Here is a 21,128-nt window from a genome sequence, read left to right as displayed (position 1 = left end):
TAGATCGCATAAACCAATCACAGATGTTTCAACAAGGAAATGGAATTTGTGTAGCCGGATGAACAGCACGACCCCGGGAGATAAGATAAATGTGTAGGTATACAGGGGTAATATTAGGATAAAGTGTACGTGAAATCAGTATGTATGTCATTTATGAAAGCATATAATGGGAATCTGTAGAAGCTAGCTATAGCTTTTTTTTTCATATTTGAGAATGTGGCTCAAGCCACACTCTACAGCTTGACCAGACGTAGCAGGAATGTCGCATTTTGAACCTCCTGCTCCTCCTGCTCGATGGTTCCCTCCTCAGAGACCGGAGCCTTTCCATCAACCAGCGCACGCTCATCCAGAGGGCGACGAACGGCTTTCTCGATGGCCTGAGATTGAGACTTGAAGGCCTCGCTGAGGCCGATGTTCTCCGGGTCTGAGAGTACGGTGTACTCCATTTTCACATCATCAGTGGGGACAAGGCCAGCCTTCTTACGGAGACGCTGAAGGCGGTTAATGATCTCACGACCAATACCCTGGTGCGCAAGCTCTGGGTACAGGTTGGCGTCAAGGATAGTCATGACATCCGCATCGGTGTTGGTCTCCATGCCGGAGGAGCCAGAGTCCTCCTTGATGCCTCGTTTCACAACAAGATCACCCTCAACCAATTCAATGCCGTCGACCAAGATTTTCTTCTCGGAGACGTACTTCTTGACTTCCTCGCTAGAGAGCGAGGGCAGAGCCTTCTTAACCTTCTGCACATCCTTCTTCAGCTTCTTGCCAAGAGTGGGCCAGTCAGCGTTGACACTGTACTGAACGTTGTACTTGTCCTCATCAGCAGAGAGGACAAGGTCAAGAACGTTAAGCTCCTCCAGGATGTAACTCTCCAGAGACTTCACATCATCAAGGTACTCTTGGTCCTGGTGAATCACGACAAGTGACTTCAGCGGGGTCTTCAGACCGATCGAACGGCGCTCACGGGAAAGACGACCAAGGTCGATCACCTTCTGCATGCGGGCGACTCTGCGCTCCACAACCTCGTCGAACAGCTCCTGGCGAACTTCAGGGAAGGGAAGGAAGTGAACGCTGCGGCTGTCCTCGGCGCGAAGAGACTCTGGAATGTGGGGAAGAAGACGCTGGTAGATGCTGTCGGTAATAAAGGGAGTGAAGGGGGCCAGGCCTCTGACAAGGGTGTAAAGCACCTCGAAGAGAGTGTTTAGGGCGTGCAGAGTATCATCGACTCCATTCTCACCCTTCAGGCGCTTGCGGTTGAATCGAATGTACCAGTTAGTGGTGTTCTCAATCAATCCCAGCAAACGAGGCACAACGGTGTACAAACGGTACCCGGCCATCTCCTCGTTGACGAACTTGAGAAGACTCTGGCAACTTGCCAGAATCCAACGGTCCATGACATTAGTGTTTGTGGCCTCAGCTTTAGGGTCAAAGACGAATTCAATATCAGAAGCCTTCTTCAGAAGAGCCACCTGGCCCTCAAAGAACTTATAACTGTTCCACAGAGGAAGGAGGACCTTTGCAACAATCTCCTTCACACCTGATTCCTTGAATCGAAGGGGCTCTGCACGAACGACAGGTGAGTTGATGAGGTAAAGACGCAGGGCATCCGAGCCATAACGATCAATGACCAGATTAGGATCCGGGTAGTTCTTCAGTCTCTTTGACATCTTCTTGCCGTCTTCAGCGAGGACAATTCCGTTCACAACACAATTCTTGAACGGGATCTTTCCTGTTAGGTGTGTACCAATAACACACATCACGTAGAACCACTAAAACCATGTGAGTATATATGCGACTAGATAGATGGATGGTGGAATGGCTGCTTACTCCTCGAGTCTGGTCTAGTCCCTCGGCAATGAAGTCACCAGGGAAGCTCTTCTCGAACTGGTCTTTGTTCTCAAAGGGATAGTGTTGAGAGGCATATGGCATGCTACCCGACTCAAACCAGCAGTCAAAGACCTCTTCCACACGACGAAGGACGCCCTTGCCCTGTTTGCTAGGGATGGTGATATGATCTACCTTATCACGGTGAAGGTCAGTAAGTTCGCCCTCGTAACCGCTGAGCCTCTTGAGCTCCTCCACACTTCCCACGGCGACAATTTCCTTGTAGTCATCGCTAACCCACAGCGGGAGAGGAGTTCCCCAGAAACGATTCCGGGAAATGTTCCAGTCGCGAGCATTTTTAATCCAGCTACTGAATCTCTTTTCCTTAACCACAGAAGGAACCCAATGGGACTTCTCAATGTTGTCAAGCATCTGAGGAATAATGGGTGTGACCTTCACGAACCAAGCGGGCACAGCCCGGTAAATCAGAGGGGTATCAGATCTCCAGCAGAAGGGATAACTGTGAGTAATCTGGCTATCAACGAGGATACGGCCAGTTCCCTTAAGGTGCTTAATAATGGCCTTGTCAGCAGCCTTGACGTGCTGTCCGGCGAAGTCCCGGACCTCCTCAGTGAAGCAACCGTTCGGGTCGACTGGGTTAGGAGGAGGACGAGAGGGATCGATCACTCCGTGATCAACCGCAACCTTGTAATCGTCCTCACCGAATGCAGGGGCTTGGTGGACAATACCAACACCATCCTCAGCAGTGACGTATCCATCATTCAGGACACGGAAACCGTGGTCCTTGAACTCCTCGTAAAAGTAGTCGAAGAGAGGCTCGTATTTCCATCCCAGCATATCGGATCCCTTGAGGCGATCGACGATCTTGAACTTAGCCTTCTTTGGGTCCTTGTAGATAGTGCGGAGCAGAGACTCGAGGAGGATGTAGTTCTTCTTGGTGGCTTCATCATGAATCTTGACGTACTCGAAGGTAGGGTTGGCGCACAGACCAGTGTGGGAGGGGAGAGTCCACGGGGTAGTTGTCCAAGCCAGCAGACAGGTTTCCGGGTCATCCAAGAGAGGGAAAGTCACAACGACTGCGGGATCTTGCACATCTTTGTAGTTCTGTTGGGCCTCAAAATTGCTGAGCGGGGTGTTGAGAGCAGTCGAGAAAGGCATAACCCGGTGGCCACGGTAGACCATGCCCTTGTCGAAGAGTTCCTTCAGAACCCACCAGACAGACTCCATAAAGCTTGGGTTCATAGTCTATTTAGCAATTTGGAGTCAGTAAATTGGAAGATAACCCATGAGCCTATATGTTCACGACTCGTGATGCGAGCGTACCTTATAGTCATTGTCAAAGTCAATCCAGCGACCCAGACGCTCAATAGTCTCACGCCATTCTCCAGCATAACGCATGACAATGGCCCGGCACTCCTCGTTGTACTTCTCAATGCCGAACTTCTCGACCGCCTGGAGACCAGACATGCCAAGCTTTTTGTCGATCTCGTATTCAATAGGCAAACCATGGGTATCCCATCCAAAGCGACGTTCAACATAGTGGCCCTTCATCGACCAATATCTGGGAATAATGTCTTTGATGGTGGATGCCAAAAGATGGCCATAGTGCGGAAGGCCGGTTGCGAAGGGCGGACCGTCGTAAAAAGTGTAAGGTTCACGGCCTCGGGAGAGCTCAACCTGGCGGTTGAAGGCATCAATCTCCCTCCACCGCTTGAGGATAACCTCCTCCTCGGCGGGAAAATCGATCGACATTGCGTTGGTGGATTGAGGATTACCAACGGAGGGGGACGAGGGGCAGATAAAAAGAAGAGTGAGTCACCCCACTAAAAAAAGCCCGCACTTTTTGCCAATAAACCCCGCTTACCGCCTTCGATGAATTATATAGATTGTCGATTGATGAAAGCTGCAAACTAGAGATAGAAATGAAAAAGATGATGTGCTGCATACGAATCATAAACCTTTGATTCGCACACTTAGATATAACAAGCTGTATCATGAGGGCTGCAGTATGTACAGACAGAATCACACCTTCTCTACTCGTCTTCGTTCTCGTCATCTTCATCCTCATCCTCTGAGATTTCTTGGCCCAGATCTTTAAGTCGTTGCTAAAGTGAGAATTTAGTAAGGTTTGCAGGGCGCAATCAGCATTGTAAAGCCAACATACCTTGTCCTCATTTCTCTTGGCCTCTAAGTCGCCAAAGACAATAAGTAGGTCCTCCAATTCTGACTGGCTGGCCTGGCGAGCCTCGTCTTTCTCTTTGGCCTCTGACTGGGCCTTTTCAAGCTGAGCCTGAACCTCTTTTAAGGCCTGGGCAGCACTTTGAGCTTGCGACTCAGCCTCCTTCGCTTTACGTTCAGCTTCAGCGGCGCGTGTCTCTAGCGCAGACAGTTGGGATGACACCCCCTCGCTGGCTGCCTCGGCATCCCTGGTGGACTTCTTCTTCGCTTGATCAAGATCCGACCGGAGTGTATCGATGGTCTTCTTAAGATCGGCGTTCTCGCTTTCGTGTTTCCCTTCAGCGGTGACTAAATTCGACTCCAGAGTTGTAATCTGATCCTTGAAGCCAGTGACCTCTGTCTCATGGTCGCTCTTACTGGAAGAGAGAAGAGATTCAAGGCTTTCGAGTTTCTTTTGTAGATCTGTGACCTTGCCAGCATGAGCATCTTTGGAGTGACTGGCAGTTGCTTCCAACTCCTGGATGGTCTTCTTGAGGCCGGCAATCTCCTGGGCGTGCTTCTCCTTGGACTGGCCAACGGTGGACTCCGAGTCCTCAATTTCCTTCTGAAGGCTAGCGATCTCTTTGGCATGGTTTGTTTTCGATTGAGCAATAGTCGAGTTCAGTTCCTGAATTGTCTTTTGCAAGCGAGAAATCTCGCCAGAGTGGCTTTCAGTGGACTGTTTGATGGCCTGCTGCATATCCTGAATGGTCTTTTCCAAGCCATTGATTTCGGCAGTGTGCTGTTCCCGAGTCTTGGACAGCTCGGACTCCAGTCCACGAATGGTCTTTTGGAATCCAGCAGTCTCCTGCTCGTGATGCTCTCGCAGCTTGGCACTTTTTCTTTCGTACTCAGTCGAGGCCTGCTTCAATTGGTTGTCAATGGCATGAAGTTGCTCCCCATGTTGCTTCAGCAAGGCGTTCTTTGACTGCTTGTGCTGCTCTTCCAACCTCGCCAGATCCTGGTCACGGGTGTATTGCAAATGTTGCTGGGTCTGTTGAGCTTTGGAAATCTCCCAAGAGCTTGATTCCTTCGTCTTTCGGTGATCAGACAATTCCTGGTCAAGTTTTCGCTGAACGTCGACAAGATCCGTTTCCAATTTTTGGATTGATCGACTCCGGTCTTCCAGTTCCGCGCGCAGCGAGTCCACGAGTTCCCGCGAGACACCCTTTTCAACACCATTGGCAACAATTGAAATCTCGAAGCCAGGCTCGCGATCGATAGATCGAATCAGCCGACTAAAGTTATCCTTAAGGAACTCCACAAAAGACTGATCGAAGAAGACTTCAGGAAGTCCACCTTCAAGTTGGCCAGCAGCTGTTTGAGGTAGAACTTCAAAGTCACGTACCATTGGGCATTCCCTTAGCTTCGTGATCTTGTCAATATACTGCTCCCTGCCAAGTTGCTCGATAAGCAGCTTGTGCAAGGTGACTCGGGGAATGGGCGAATCCTTGGTAGAGAACTCGTAGATGATACCCATTAAAGCTGTACAAAGTCCGGGGATTAACTTGCTAGGCGTTCTTGGGTGCTTGATTTCCTGTAGCAGTGTTTGGATGCTGCTGCCCTCTCCGAGGAGATCATTTACAACATCCAGGTCCTCGTAGAGCCAACCACAGAGCAGCATTAAATAACCAACTGTGATTCTTTCATCATCTCCACGTTGCAACCCAGTTATCAAGTTACCGACCACCAACTGGACACTAGTGACGACTTCTTCGCCACTCTCGGCATCACCTTCAGTGACTCCCATTGCCGTTGCTTTCGCTTCTGTATCATCAAGGATGAGGTGGAACATAAGAACAGACGCCATCCAGACTTGATACGGGTCGGCATTGCCCCGGGATTCAGGTGCAATCAACAAAACGGATAGAATATTGGGGATCCGGTCTTGCCCACTAGTGTGCCCTTCAATGGCACGCCGAAGCACATGCATGCGAATGCCAGAATGATGGGCGAAGAATGCTTTCATACATTCACAGGCCGCGAGACGCGCATCCAACATATGGTTGGGAGCGGGCTCGAGACTTAACTTCAAGAAAGCCTCAATGACATTGATCCGCTCTGGCTCCGCGCCACCATTAACAGCCTTGGCTTGTGAGCCCCAAGAAACTTCAATGTCTCCAAAGCGTTCTTGCAAGGGTGGATTCCCACGGATCAGGTCAGCACATGTTGCTAGAGCTTTAGATGTGACATTCACATTGAACTTTTGGCCAAAAGCTATGCTGAGTACCTGCTCCGTCACACCATGTTGCCAAAAAGCAGTCTGATTGCTGGGAGTGCCCTTGCCTCCCCGAATCAAGAATAATTGAACGATGGCCAAGAGACCCCAAACATTCTTGTCGCGCTGCACCAAAGCCCACTGCGGAGGAGCCTCGCCATCCTCTTGATACTGCTGGCACTCGACGAGAAGCTTCGTAACTTTCTGTATACAGCCAGTCTCTCGGAAGTATGATTGGTTGGATATGTTATACCGCAGCAGGTGGGCGAGTAAGGACAGACAGTCTTCCACCACCTCGGTGCCATTGGTGAGATAGCCTTCTGATTCGATCAAGGAGAACAAAATCTCGAATGTATTTTCGAATGCAACAAGTTTCTGCAGCTCTTCGGAAGCCGGGGTCAAGACAATGAGAAGGAGGAGGGCCTCTATGAGGTCGAGATTCTTTAGTTTCAATCTCCCAGGTAAGACTCAGAAGTCCAAAGTAAGGGAAAAGTACAAGCATACCGTTTCGAACTGGCTCTCTAGCATCTGTCAACACGCTCACTAGCCGGGAAATACCCAATGGTGCTGTGAAAATGCATTCTTGTGTTCGTTCGGGTCTCGCGCCAGAAATGTGGGACATCAATTGCAGGGAATACAAGCGAGAATAAAAGTCTTTGCTTTCGAGAAGATCTAGTAGAATCGTAATATTGTCTTGCCGCTGTTCCAACGTTAATTCCAGTGTTAGATCAACCCCTCAGATTGTGGTCATATTGTCGTACCTGAGTAAACTCGTCTGCCAACCATAAAGCTATCTCATCCGACGCTTCAGGCTGGTTAATGTCAGCAGGAGGTAATGAATTGTCTGTGGTTGAATAATTCACTGACACTATTCTCATCCGGGGTAAATAGCATCAACAGGGTCTCAAGGACCACCTTGATGGTATCAGGATCTTCGCTGTCATTGTGCAAGCTGCTAATCAGGGATCGCAGACCCCCCGAAGCAACCGACGCAGGATAAAGTTTTGCGAAGCTTCTAAGGCCCTGAATCGCAGCTCGTCGATCTTCCAGTAAAGTTGCACTCTGTAGCCTGTTGCTCAGAACGTCGATTGTGTCCGTTGCCGTTTGTTTGGCCGGAGCTTGCGACTCAAGGATTCGGAACATCGTAATTGCAGTTCAATAGCATGGTCAACGCCGACCATATGCGCAGGAACAGGCAGGCATCGAAGGGAGGGTGAAGGTCAACAAACGGAGTTCGGGGGTTTCGAGGATGAGTCCGATTGCAGTAAAGCTGGCCTCGCCGACCGCCCACATTCAAGCTCGTACCGCCTTCTGCATTCAGTAGCTTTCTACGCAGTGAAATATCCTCTGTCGCATAGTATCGTAATCAAACTCTATTATGCAAATAGATTGAAATTGGTGTTGTCTCTCAAAGCCTAATGGGCTCTATGCACAGCTGTGTAAGATCATAATTGATATGTTGCAGCTACAATGGATAGATGTATGTACCTACTCCAAGCTATAATCCTGGGACGGTTACCGTGCATGACTAAGGTCAGCGCCGGAAATAAACTCGCCGCAGAGACTTCCAATTTCTCTCAACACCTTTAATCTGCGCCGTGATTTATAACTCGGTCGCATCTATTTCACTTTTGTCATATCTTGGTGTTCTAAGCGACAACAATTCGAGGCTCAAGTCTCGATTTTCGTACACCTCCGAGTACCGCGACATCGCCAACCCTAGCGGCAGTCGCATTCCCGCGCCGCGCCGAACTCACGAGATTTCTGAGGTGAACCAGTCGTCGCATCTCCAAGATGGGTGTCCCCGCGCTGTTCCGATGGCTATCCAACAAGTATCCGAAGATCATCTCCTCGGTGATCGAAGAGTTGCCGCAACAAGTGGATGGTGAAGAAATCCCGGTCGACACCACGCGCCCGAACCCCAATGGAGAAGAAATGGACAACTTGTACCTGGATATGAACGGTATCGTTCATCCGTGTACTCATCCTGAAGGCCGACCCCCGCCAGCGAACGAGCAGGAGATGATGTTGGAGATCTTCAAGTACACCGATCGCGTCGTCAACATGGTCCGTCCCAGGAAGCTCCTCATGATTGCTATCGGTACGTGAACGCCTAATGAGAAACCCAATCATCTCCAAAAACATGGTTTTGATTGTTTTGCCTCTCTTGGGGGAAATTGAGACTAACATGAGAGTTTACAGATGGCGTTGCACCCAGAGCGAAGATGAACCAGCAGCGTTCGCGTCGATTCCGATCTGCACAAGAAGCCCAGGAAAACGATGAGAAGAAGGAAGAGCTCCAAAAACTGCTTGCCAAACAGCGCGCCGCAAGAGGAGAGGATGCTGTCATGCAGGAACAGGTCGTTCATAAGACCTGGGATAGCAACGTCATCACACCCGGTACTCCCTTCATGGATATTCTTGCTGCCTCTTTGCGTTATTGGATTGCCTACAAGCTCAACACTGACCCTGCTTGGGAGAAGGTAAGAAATATGCTGTTGGTATCTTGAGACGTTCACCTGTACTAATTTTCGCTATCAGATGAAAATCATCATCTCGGATGCTACGGTGCCAGGAGAGGGTGAACACAAGATTATGGAATTCGTACGATCTCAAAGAGCATCACCAGAGCATGATCCCAATACTCGCCACGTTATTTACGGTCTTGTAAGTTTCTTACGTACACTGCTTGCAGGTCTTAAACGCTAACGCCATGTGCTAGGATGCCGACCTTATCATGCTTGGTCTTGGCACTCACGAACCCCATTTCCGTGTCCTACGTGAGGATGTTTTCTTCCAAGAGTCGAGGCCTAGGGGCTGTAAATTGTGCGGCCAGGCTGGTCACAAGGCTGAGGAATGTACTGGCCGTGCGAAGGAGAAGAGCGGAGAATTTGATGAAAAGCAGAACGCAGTTCCACTCAAGCCATTTATCTGGCTGCACGTCTCAGTTCTGAGAGAGTATTTGGCTGCTGAACTGCAAGTCCCTCAGCAACCTTTCCCCTTCGATCTGGAACGAGCTTTGGATGATTGGGTCTTCATGTGTTTCTTCGTCGGAAACGATTTCTTACCGCATCTTCCAGCGTTGGATGTCCGTGAAAACGGTATTGACACCCTTATCGCCATCTGGCGTGACAACATTCCCGCTATGGGCGGTTATTTGACAGAGGATGGACAAGTTAATTTCGCCAGAGCTCAGCTCATCTTGCAAGGTGTCGCCAAGCAGGAAGATGCAATTTTCCGACGCCGCAGACAGGGTGAGGAGAGAAAGGCAGCGAACCAGAGGAGACGTGAGGAACAAGAGAGAGCTCGGAATAATGAACATGCCAGCAAGCGAAGACGGAGTTCACCGAACTACAATGGCCCGCCACGCAATCAGGGTGGTGGTGACAACGCTCCCCCTCCTGGATTGGAGCTTATTACTCCGGGTCGTGGCCATTTGGACAAAGAGACCAGAGAACTCACTCACAGCATGGTCGTGAACCGTGGCGCTGTGTATCGTGCCAACATGGAGAATAAGAGTGCCGCCGCTGTGCTCAAAAGCAAACTCATGAGGGGCTCGCAGGCTGAACCAGCCGCCGAGGAACCAGCCCCGGCAGAAAGCGACGCTACCGAGGAGCAAGCTGTTCTTGGGAAGAGAAAGGCCGATGATGAAGCCGCGGAGAAGCAAGAAGAAGAAGCAGGAACTCCTGGAAGAGACTCGCCTCCCGCTCCGCCTGCCAAACCCAAGGAGAACGAGGAACCCCAGGACACTGTTCGACTCTGGGAACCTGGATATGCCGATCGCTACTACGAGCAGAAATTTGGCGTTGATCCTGAGGATCATGAGTTCCGCCACAAGGTCGCCCGTGCTTATGCTGAGGGTCTCGCCTGGGTGCTTCTCTATTATTTCCAGGGTTGTCCTTCTTGGACCTGGTATTACCCATACCACTACGCTCCATTTGCCGCTGACTTCGTGGACATTGCTGATATTGTCCTCGACTTCAGCAAGGGCCAAGCCTTTAAGCCATTCGAGCAGCTGATGGGCGTCTTGCCGGCAGCCTCTAACCACGCACTGCCTGAGGTGTTCCACGACCTCATGAGCAATCCAGAGAGTGAAATCATTGACTTCTACCCTGAGGATTTCCCCGTGGATCTGAACGGCAAGAAATTCGCGTGGCAAGGCGTGGTCTTGCTTCCCTTCATTGACGAGAAGCGTCTCTTGGCCGCTATGGAGAAGAAATACCCCCTTCTTACTGAAGAAGAACGACTTCGCAACACCCACGGCCGAGAAGTTCTATTGTTGTCGGATCAGCACCCTCTTTACCAAGACCTTGCCGCCAACTTCTATTCTAAGAAGCCCGGCCCAGCCCAGTACAAATTAAACATGCGTGTAAGCGATGGCCTAGCTGGTATCGCTGAACGTAGCGACACATACATCCCCCATGGGTCCCTGGTCTCCAATCTGGAAGACTACGGTATGCCCAGCCTCGATGATGACCGCACCCTCACGTAAGTTTCAGCCCCCATTCCAAGTATATCGCAAACATGCTGACTTCACTTAAGGGTTAATTATTCGATCCCCAAGTCAGAGCACTTGCACAAGTCTATGCTGCTCCGAGGCGTGAAGTTCTCAACACCCATGCTGAACGATGCCGATGTTCGCGCTGTCAAGGGCCGTGCTCAGCATTCGGGCCGCCAGTTCGGAGGTGCCCCATTGAACGGTCGAGGACGTGGTGGCCGTATGGACTACGGAGGAGGCCGTCCTAACCCGTTCGCGGCGCATCTTGATCCCCGTTTCATGAATATGCCACAGGGCGGCCAGGGTGGCCCACAAGGTGGTCATTCTGGCCAGCATGGTGGAATGCCGATGATGCCTCCCGGATGGGTGCCCCCTCAACAGGGTGCTGGTGACTACTCCCGAGGCCCACCCCCACCCCCACGTGGTGGGATGTCCCATCAGTATCCCCCTAGAGACTATAATAGTCAACAGGGCCAGTATGGTGGACACCAGAACTATGGCTCCCAAGACAACTACGGCAGAGGTGGCTACCGTGGAGGTAGAGGACGAGGCCATTACCAAGGTGGAAACCGTGGAAATCGTGGAGGCGGTGGAGGCTACGGACGTTACTAGTGGAGTGAACTCTCCACTTCGAATGCTGCCCATTCATGAGCATATGGGGAATTGATCATGGGGGCTTATGATAGAAAAGGCGTTTGGTGTTACTTCAAAAATGTACAAAGCAAATGACATCTACCTTATTTGTGTTTTTGCGTCACGCAAGACAATTGGATGTGAAGAAGATCTACTTCTTTGTAGTACTTTGTATGTGACTAGTAGGTGAGATGTGCAACCCTGAGAGCCATTCATTAGGGCTCAGCCAACCACACCAATGCAATGAGCAACCTGGTAATGAAGGATTGTATTTATAAAGTATGCGAGGGGGCAAATCAATTATTCTCCCCAGATAAGAGACCAGTCACATTCTCGACGATCACCTATGAATTATCGTGGAGTAAATAATCACCGCACTAGTAGCCGGCCGCACTGAGTCATCGGGCGGTAAAGGACCGAACTGCCGCGAAGTCGGAGTGCAATTAATTGTGTCAATTGACTGTTAATTCTAACATCCCGGTCACAATTCTTGAAAATTCATAAGCTGACACTTTGTACAGCAGTCCAGGTAAGCAATCGTCTTCTCCGCTCCTTTCCCATAGGCGTTAGCCTCGATTTCTTCCAAAATTGTGCGCACCTTGCGTCGCTAGCTCCGTCGGTGGGGGAAATCCCGCCAATTCAGTCACCGAAAAGAGGGTTATACTAAAACAATTATAGAATGAATTGAGAGTCGAATTCAATCCTCCAGACATCATCACGACACCCTCTGTGCCCTCCACAATGACTGAGCCCACCAAGATCAGCATCTTAGGTCGGGAGAGCATTGTCGCTGATTTTGGTCTGTGGCGCAACTACGTCGCAGCAGACCTGGTCAACGGCTTGCCCTCGACCACCTACGTTCTCATCACCGATACCAACCTCGGTTCCATCTATACTCCTAGTTTCCAAAAAGCCTTCGAAGCCGCGGCCGCCTCCGTCTCCCCCGCTCCCCGTCTTTTGGTCTACAATGCTGCTCCCGGTGAAAGCTCAAAATCCCGCCAGACCAAGGCCGACATTGAAGATTGGATGCTGAGCCAGAGCCCGCCATGTGGCCGTGATACAGTTGTTATTGCGCTGGGTGGTGGTGTTATTGGTGACCTGACTGGATTCATCGCCGCAACCTACATGCGCGGTGTTCGCATTGTTCAGGTCCCCACTACTCTGCTCGCCATGGTAGACTCCTCTATTGGAGGCAAGACTGCCATTGACACACCTCTGGGAAAGAACTTGATAGGCGCCATCTGGCAGCCGTCAAGGATCTACATCGATCTTGAGTTCTTGGAGACTCTCCCTGTGCGCGAGTTCATCAACGGTATGGCAGAGGTTATTAAGACTGCCGCAATTTCGAGTGAAGAAGAATTCACTGCGCTGGAGGACAACGCGGATCTCATTTTGAATGCTGTCCGTAGCGAGGCTAAGCCTGGCCACGGCCGTTTCGACGGTATCCGTGACATTCTAAAGGCTAGAATTCTGGCCTCGGCTCGCCACAAGGCCTTCGTTGTGTCTGAAGATGAACGTGAGGGTGGCCTCCGAAACCTTTTGAACTGGGGTCACTCCATTGGTCACGCCATTGAGGCCATTTTGACCCCCCAGATCCTACACGGAGAGTGTGTTGCCATTGGTATGGTCAAAGAGGCTGAGCTGGCCCGGCACCTGGGAATTCTTAAGGGTGTTGCGGTGGCCCGTATCGTTAAGTGTATTTCAGCCTATGGTCTCCCCACTTCGATGAAGGACTCCCGTGTGCGCAAGTTGACTGCGGGTAAGCACTGCTCTGTCGACCAGCTGATCTTCAACATGGCCCTTGACAAGAAGAACGACGGACCTAAGAAGAAGGTTGTCCTGCTGTCTGCCATTGGACGCACTCACGAGCCCAAGGCTAGTGTCGTCTCGAACCAAGATATTGCTATTATTCTAGCTCCTAGCGTTGAGGTTCACCCTGGTGTGCCCAAGACTCTCAACGTGACTTGCACACCCCCAGGATCAAAGTCTATCTCTAACCGTGCATTGGTGCTTGCTGCCCTCGGTTCAGGGACTTGCCGTGTCAAGAACCTCTTACACTCCGATGATACTGAGGTCATGCTGAACGCTCTGGAGCGTCTTGGAGCTGCAACCTTCTCCTGGGAAGAAGAGGGTGAGGTCCTCGTTGTAAATGGAAAGGGTGGAAACATTGTTGCCAGCCCATCATCTCTGTACCTGGGTAATGCCGGAACTGCTTCCCGATTCTTGACCACTGTGGCCACTCTCGCTACACCGAGCACTGTTGACTCAAGCATTTTGACCGGTAACAACCGAATGAAGCAAAGACCCATTGGCGATCTTGTAGATGCTCTGACTGTCAACGGCGCTGGCGTTGAGTACATGGAACGCAAGGGCAGTCTGCCTCTCAAGATTGCCGCTTCTGGTGGCTTTGCTGGAGGCAACATCAACTTGGCTGCTAAGGTCTCTTCTCAGTATGTGTCATCGCTGCTCATGTGTGCTCCCTACGCCAAGGAGCCTGTGACCTTGAGACTGGTTGGAGGCAAGCCCATCTCTCAGCCATACATTGACATGACCACCGCCATGATGCGATCTTTCGGTATCGATGTGGTCAAGTCCACCACCGAGGAGCACACCTACCACATTCCCCAGGGCCACTACGTGAACCCTGCTGAGTACGTCGTTGAGAGCGATGCTAGCTCCGCCACCTACCCTCTCGCAATTGCGGCCATCACCGGCACAAAGTGTACCGTTCCCAACATTGGCTCTAAGTCGCTCCAGGGTGATGCTCGTTTCGCTGTTGATGTTCTCCGGCCTATGGGCTGCATTGTTGAGCAAAGCGACAGCTCCACCACTGTCACCGGACCCAGCAGTGGCATTCTCCGTCCCCTGCCCAACGTGGACATGGAGCCTATGACTGATGCTTTCCTCACTGCCTCTGTTCTTGCAGCTGTCGCCCGAGGTGAGGGCTCCAATCACACAACTCGCATCTACGGAATTGCAAACCAGCGTGTCAAGGAATGCAACCGTATTAAGGCCATGAAGGATGAATTGGCTAAGTTTGGTGTTGTCTGCCGTGAACATGATGACGGTCTTGAAATCGATGGTATTGATCGCTCCACTCTTCGTTTGCCCTCCGGCGGCATCTACTGCTACGATGATCACCGTGTCGCTTTCAGTTTCAGCGTTTTGTCCCTTGTTGCTCCTCAATCCACTCTCATCCTCGAGAAGGAATGTGTCGGTAAAACTTGGCCGGCATGGTGGGACGCTTTGAAGCAGATCTGGGGTGTGAGCCTTGACGGAAAGGAGTTGAAAGAAGAAGAGTCGGCTGTTACAACTCAAGAAGAAAAAGCCAGTGCATCTATCTTCATCATCGGCATGCGTGGCGCTGGAAAGACTACCACCGGCAGCTGGGTTGCCAAGAGTTTGGATCGGCCCTTCATCGATCTTGATAACGACCTTGAGGCGACTGAGGGTATGACTATCCCTGAGATGATTAAGCAGCGCGGCTGGGAAGGATTCCGTGATGCAGAGCTCGCTACTCTTAAGCGTTGTATGCAAGATCGACCAAACGGACATGTTTTCGCTTGCGGTGGTGGTGTGGTTGAGATGCCTGAGGCGCGAAAACTTCTTACTGAATGGCACCAGAGCAAGGGCAATGTTCTTTTGGTCATGCGCGATATCCAGCTTGTCATGGATTTCTTGAACATCGACAAGACCCGTCCCGCCTACGTGGAGGACATGATGGGCGTGTGGCTGCGCCGCAAGCCTTGGTTCCAGCAATGCAGCAACATCCAGTACTACAGCCAGCATTCTGACTCATCCGAACTTGCTCTGGCATCGGAAGACTTCAACCGCTTCATGAAGGTGGTTACCGGTCAAGTCGATCCACTTGAGGCCATCAAGAAGAAGGAGCACAGTTTCTTCGTCTCCTTGACACTACCCGATCTGCGTGAGTGCAGTGAGATTCTGACTCAAGCTTGCATTGGATCTGATGCTGTGGAGCTGCGGGTTGACCTGCTGAAGGATCCCAAGGCGGATGGTGACATTCCTTCTGTGGACTATGTCAACGAGCAAATGTCCTTCCTCCGGAAGCGCGTTTCTCTTCCCCTTATCTTCACTATCCGCACCAAGAGCCAAGGCGGTCGCTTCCCCGATGATGCTCATGATGCTGCTATGCAACTGTACCGGTTAGCCTTCCGCGCCGGTGCTGAGTTTGTGGATCTTGAGATTGCCTTCCCTGAGGAGATGCTCCGCGCTGTCACCGAGATGAAGGGTCACTCTAAGATCATCGCATCTCACCACGACCCACTTGGAAAGCTGTCATGGAGCAACATGTCTTGGATCCCATCCTATAATCGCGCTCTCGAGTACGGTGATGTGATCAAGCTCGTCGGCGTTGCCAACAGCCTCGATGATAATACTGCTCTGCGCAAGTTCAAGAACTGGGCAGCGCAGGCACACGACATTCCCTTGATTGCTATCAACATGGGTGACAACGGTCAGCTTAGCCGTATTTTGAATGCCTTCATGACCCCTGTGTCTCACCCGAGCCTGCCCTTCAAGGCGGCACCCGGTCAGCTGTCCGCAACTGAGATCCGAAGAGGCCTCTCGCTTATGGGTGAGCTCAAGACCCAGAAGTACGCTATCTTTGGCTCTCCTGTGACCCAGTCCCGATCGCCCGCTCTCCACAACACCCTTTTCGCCGAGATGGGACTGCCTCATGAGTATGGACGTATCGAGACCACCAATGTGGAAGATGTCAAGGACTTCATTCACGCCCCCGACTTTGGCGGCGCCTCCGTGACCATCCCTCTCAAGCTCGACATCATGCCTCTTCTGGATGAGGTCGCCCAGGAGGCCGAGATTATCGGTGCCGTCAACACCATTGTTCCCGTGGACAACGCCGGCCAGCGCAAGCTCGTCGGTTACAACACCGACTGGCAGGGCATGATTCAATCCCTGCGCAATGAGGGTATCTACGGTTCAACAGGCAGTGACAGCGCCATGGTCATTGGCGGCGGTGGTACTGCCCGCGCTGCCATCTTTGCCCTTCACCACATGGGTTACTCCCCGATCTACGTTGTCGGACGCACTGCCAGCAAGCTTGAGGGTATGGTTTCGACTTTCCCTACCAGCTACAACATTCGCGTTGTGGACAACCACGCTCAGCTGGATACCGTTCCCCGGGTCGCTGTCGGCACTATCCCTGCTGACCGTCCCATTGATCCCGCCATGGCTGAGACCCTCACCCACATGTTCGAGCGTGCCAAGACTGAAGGTAAATCCGAGGGGTCTCCTCGCGTACTCCTCGAGATGGCCTACAAGCCTTCCGTGACAGCGTTGATGGACCTGGCTGCCGCTGCGGGCTGGAAGACCATTCCCGGTCTGGAGGTCCTTGTTGGTCAAGGCGTGCATCAGGTATGTTTCACTGCACTTGATTATGATTTCAATGCTAATAATTTTGGTAGTTTGAGCACTGGACTGGTATCACACCCCTGTACAACGTCGCTAGAGTAAGCACTCACCCCTTGACTCACCTGAACTGGACACTAACGACTTCTAGGATGCGGTCATGGGTGTCAAATCGATTGAATAAGCATTTTAGCAATCCTTTAAATTTCGGAATTCCAGCGCTGTTCCTCAGGAACAAGTCGAAAGAGACCGAACTAAAAAGTTGTTTCGGCTTTCCTTATTGTTGATGAAATATTACGTTACATATTAAAAATTTAGCCTATCTTGTTTTTGTACTGGTTCCTGTATAGTTACCGGGGTTCTGCTGCGGAGGTTAAATCACTAAGACCTGCCGATCTATGCCAATCCGTCCCGCATACATCACTCTGTTTAAATTATTAGAAGCCCGTCACGTTGCACAGTTCGAAAGCTTCCATCTGTACTAAGTCACCGAATGCGTTGCGAACAGTTCTTCCCCCCATCTACCCTCGTGGTACGCGTTAGAGCTATAGCGCGAGATTCCGGTGTATCAGGGCTTCTTTTGGGAGCTTGTACATGAATTAGTACAACGATGAATGACCAGCGGGTATATGCAGGTAGATTATCGTTTCCAATGGCTTGACTTAATCAAGTCACTTGCATAAGATTCATTTATCTAAATAAAAGAAGAGCAAGACTGGTAGAGATACGCAGAAATCATGAGCGTGCATGAGCGTGTTATCGCGGTCCACCATGGCCACCCAGGTCGACCTCATCAATGATGCCTCGTAGGTATTCTTTTCCTCGGCCAAAAAAATATAAATATAAAAAAAAAACAACAGGCAAGCTTGGATAGCAGGCGATCGCGGTAACCACTGCGCCATTGCGACAATCGTCGCAACCAGGATTCGAACCTGGGCACCCGAAGGAAATCGCTGTACTTAAACCCTTACGTTAGACTGCTGTTAAGGTTTTTCGCCACAAATAAGGTATATAGTGGAGCGCTTGTTTTCCTAACTTGCATCTTATATTTTTCTTTGTATTCCTGTTAACTTTACATACTTTAACTTCTATGGTTTCTATAATAGGCTTAATTAAAAACAGCCCCTATTTTAACCCTCTTTATTATGGCTAATGATGCATAAGGATGTCCATCTTCTTCAAGTCTCTTTGCTCTATAGGGCCCTTGCTTATTTTACTTTGTCCTTTTATCTTTAACTTCGTCCTCGCTGTTCATTGCCCTAGCTAAGGCGCTGCTAAGGGAATGGAGGCCATTCTAGCCAGTGGAGTAAGCACGGTGCATCAGAATGCTCTAAAGTCAGTGGATATATAAGCATAACAGTGAGTGCTTAGTGAAGCGGTTAGAGTAAGTGGTAGGGCAAGTAATATGATGTTACCATAAGTGCACCCGCACTTAGATCTCATTACCAGCTTAGTTTACCGTTTAGTCGGGGACCTTCGCTTTAGCTACGATTTAAGTTAGGACGGGTGTCCTGGGCATTGGGTTGGATAAGAGTGATAACATGAGCAGCGTATGAGTACGCGAATTGTTTTGATGAAACTGATGATATATAATCACTGGGGGACTCCGGGGGTTTCCTCCTATGATCCTACTTCTATTGTGCGGCTTATCTAATCAGCTACACAAGCAAACTTAGGTCACCTTTCTCCAGCCCGTCCCACTGTAGGTAGGAACTGTAACATGTAGAAGTGTTCTTAGGCGCTCGTTCGCCTATTCTCAGGCTCTTCTACGGGCCTTCTATAGACGTGCTGTAACAATCTATGTGGGATTAGTAGTCTCCATGATTTTTAATCTTAAGTAACATACCTACATGCTAGAAAAGAAAATATTTTCATTTAGTCTAAGTTTATACTTAATTACTCTAGTGATACTACAATAAAGACTCTAAGTAGATCATAGAAGACAGATCAGGACTAGGCCTTGAAGCAATATATATTAGTGTAGGATTGATTATCCCTAACAGCAGTCTAACGTAAGGGTTTAAGCATAGCGATTTCCTTCGGGTGCCCAGGTTCGAATCCTGGTTGCGACGATTGTCGCAATGGCGCAGTGGTTACCGCGATCGCCTGCTATCCAAGCTCGGCTGTTGTTTTTTTTATATCTTTTTTCTCCCTTTTTAAGCTTTGTTTTCTTCCTAGTGGTTTACTGAGGTAGTAGTCCATTGTTTCGTCGTTCCTAACCTTTGGAACACTCGACTGCGGCTTAGCCGCTGCCTAGCTGAGAGCGCGTGAGCAGCACATTTCATACAGCAACACAAAAAAGAAAAAGAAAAAAGAAAGGCTACCGCAAGCTATACAAGAGACCCAGAGCAGTCACCCGTAGGAGCTATATAAGGGATGTATAGAAGCGTGATATTTCGAGGTGCTAGCCATGCTACCCGCGCCTAGGATACCCTCGGGCTCAAGAACAATATCACAATGCTGCTCAAGAAGATGGAAAAACAGAAAAGTAGAACAGTGGTTAGTGGAGAAAAGAAAGCACAACAAAGCACACGTCATAAGAGAGCGTATGTTTAAAAGGAGAAACGCATTAAGACAGAGGTCAAAAAAGCACACACCAGCAAGTTAAGAGAGCATAAGAATTCAGTCACAGAAAAGAGCGATACAGTAGCAGAATTCATAGACTCCATAGAATCACATCGAGATAACGCAAGAAAAGCAGAAAGTAAAAGCCTTCATTTTCCAACTCAACATATTTCAATATATCCCCTCAGACAAGCCATGCTCTTCAAGGAGGCACCAAGAAAGTGGGAGGAACCTGTTTTTTTTTTTGGTCTCTCGAAGGTAGAAAATTGAGTTATGACCAAAGAAAATTGACATCAAATCTAAGTAAAACGGGTTCAAATCGAAGGGAAACAATAAGAAAGGCTTGATCTATTGCGGAATCTATGGTCTAACTTGGTATCTGCGAAATGCAACTTTTCAAAAGACAAGCCCCACGCCAGTCGGGACATCAAATCTATACATGCAGAGTCAAAATTCAAACAACGCTATTTTATGCGGCCTGCCCGGCAGGAATCAAATTCTCAGCCCTCGCAGATGATGTGGCGGCTTCAATCGCAGCTTCAGCTTCCTGCACTTCACGCGCAGCCTTTTGGTTCAGCCAACTCAAGTACGTTTGCCACCCAACGGCAATGACTCCGGAGAAGACATTGCGGTACTCTGGCGGCACGTACATGAAGCTGAATGCCGTAACAGCCGGCCAAAGTTTGACGCTGTTGGAAATACTTACAGGAAGGGCCTTCTTCAAGCGCTCCCAGGTTTCTTCAAAGGTGGCGCCTGCGAGGAGGGAGTGCACACTGAAGAAGTAGGTATTGAAAACGGGAGTGAAGACTATCTGTTGCACGGAAACCTTAGTCAAGATTGAGAGCAACTTGGACGAGAAGTTGAAGTTATTGTGGAGGAACCAGAACCTGGTCGAGAGTTAGTTTATCTGGATCAAGCTACTCATGCCGAGCTTATAGACCTCTATACTATATCTCGAGGCTTGCACTTACCAGTTATATGACGGAATACTGGAACCTGCGCCCACGATCAGGTGCCGGACTGTTCTCCACGGATCATAACTACTCCCAAAGCCCGGCTTATTGTCATCCCCGTCCTTCAACTCCGCAGGTGTCTTGGACTCATCCCGATTGTCATTTGCCGGCGCAGGTTGATCTGGAGGGAAAAACAGCTGCGCGCTCAAGTCACCGCACAGATAGATAACAATTGAACTCCACAACTGCGTCCGATATGGCCGTTCCTTCTGCGCACGAGCGTACCGCCTTCCAAGCCTCCCAACCGGTCCAGCCTTTATTATTTCACCCATGCGCCGGGATCTTGTCAAAGTCACTGTAGGACTCGGCGCGGCCGCTACACCTGCGGCGGCAGCAGCGGTATTCGGCTGGGGGGAAGACGGTGAGGGAGCGGATGACGGCGACGACGATGGGTTGGAAGCCGGGTTTCCATGTGTATTCAGAGGTGTCGCGTCCTCCACAGCTTTCCTTTGGGGAATCTCAGGCTTCGAGGCCTGAGCAGAATTGTGTCGTCGTGGCTGGCGCACCCGGCGCAGCGGCAATCGCACCGGGGTAATAGGCCGTGGGCGCGGAGCGATCGCAAAAGTCGACGCGTGCGCGGCGAGTCCCTTCTGGAAGGGAATCATCTCCAATACACCGAGCACGCTCATCTATTGCTAGAGCAACAGTAGAAGAAGGATAATCCCAAGGCAAAAGGGCCTAGCCTATCGGGCTGGATGTCCGATTGTGGCGATAAGGGACGAACTGCAAATACCGAGGACCGATG

At 50.4% G+C, this 21,128-nt stretch overlaps 5 protein-coding genes across 5 annotated transcripts; 2 read left to right on the top strand and 3 right to left on the bottom strand.

Annotated features, from left to right (window-relative positions):
• Positions 1-233: 233 nt before the first annotated feature.
• N7503_006296 (isoleucine--tRNA ligase ILS1) lies at positions 234-3,600 on the bottom strand (the record flags this gene model as incomplete). The annotated part of the gene is made up of 3 exons (XM_057065843.1): positions 234-1,772; positions 1,831-3,093; positions 3,172-3,600. The coding sequence occupies 3 exons, from the start codon at positions 3,598-3,600 to the stop codon at positions 234-236; spliced, it is 3,231 nt and encodes a 1,076-aa protein (XP_056921312.1).
• A 281-nt stretch (positions 3,601-3,881) lies between these two features.
• On the bottom strand, positions 3,882-7,426 carry N7503_006295 (uncharacterized protein; the record flags this gene model as incomplete). Its single annotated transcript, XM_057065842.1, has 5 exons — positions 3,882-3,953; positions 4,013-6,708; positions 6,788-6,983; positions 7,045-7,095; positions 7,151-7,426. 5 exons carry the CDS (start codon positions 7,424-7,426, stop codon positions 3,882-3,884), a joined length of 3,291 nt encoding a protein of 1,096 aa, XP_056921311.1.
• Positions 7,427-8,077: 651 nt separating this feature from the next.
• Positions 8,078-11,393, top strand: rat1 (5'-3' exoribonculease Dhp1; the record flags this gene model as incomplete). Its single annotated transcript, XM_057065841.1, has 5 exons — positions 8,078-8,384; positions 8,486-8,766; positions 8,825-8,950; positions 9,006-10,771; positions 10,826-11,393. 5 exons carry the CDS (start codon positions 8,078-8,080, stop codon positions 11,391-11,393), a joined length of 3,048 nt encoding a protein of 1,015 aa, XP_056921310.1.
• Positions 11,394-11,657: 264 nt separating this feature from the next.
• Positions 11,658-16,989, top strand: N7503_006293 (pentafunctional protein ARO1; the record flags this gene model as incomplete). The annotated part of the gene is made up of 5 exons (XM_057065840.1): positions 11,658-11,682; positions 11,936-11,943; positions 12,093-16,811; positions 16,862-16,906; positions 16,957-16,989. 5 exons carry the CDS (start codon positions 11,658-11,660, stop codon positions 16,987-16,989), a joined length of 4,830 nt encoding a protein of 1,609 aa, XP_056921309.1.
• A 2,850-nt stretch (positions 16,990-19,839) lies between these two features.
• On the bottom strand, positions 19,840-20,988 carry N7503_006292 (Mpv17/PMP22 family protein; the record flags this gene model as incomplete). Its single annotated transcript, XM_057065839.1, has 2 exons — positions 19,840-20,257; positions 20,342-20,988. The coding sequence occupies 2 exons, from the start codon at positions 20,986-20,988 to the stop codon at positions 19,840-19,842; spliced, it is 1,065 nt and encodes a 354-aa protein (XP_056921308.1).
• Positions 20,989-21,128: the final 140 nt, after the last annotated feature.

The sequence above is a fragment of the Penicillium pulvis genome, assembly GCF_028828015.1.
Source record: "Penicillium pulvis strain IBT 33274 chromosome Unknown contig_3_segment0_segment0, whole genome shotgun sequence".
In the NCBI taxonomy this organism is placed as follows: domain Eukaryota; kingdom Fungi; phylum Ascomycota; class Eurotiomycetes; order Eurotiales; family Aspergillaceae; genus Penicillium; species Penicillium pulvis.
The sequence above is the reverse complement of the archived record's forward strand: the minus strand, read 5'-3'. Positions and strand labels throughout refer to the sequence as shown.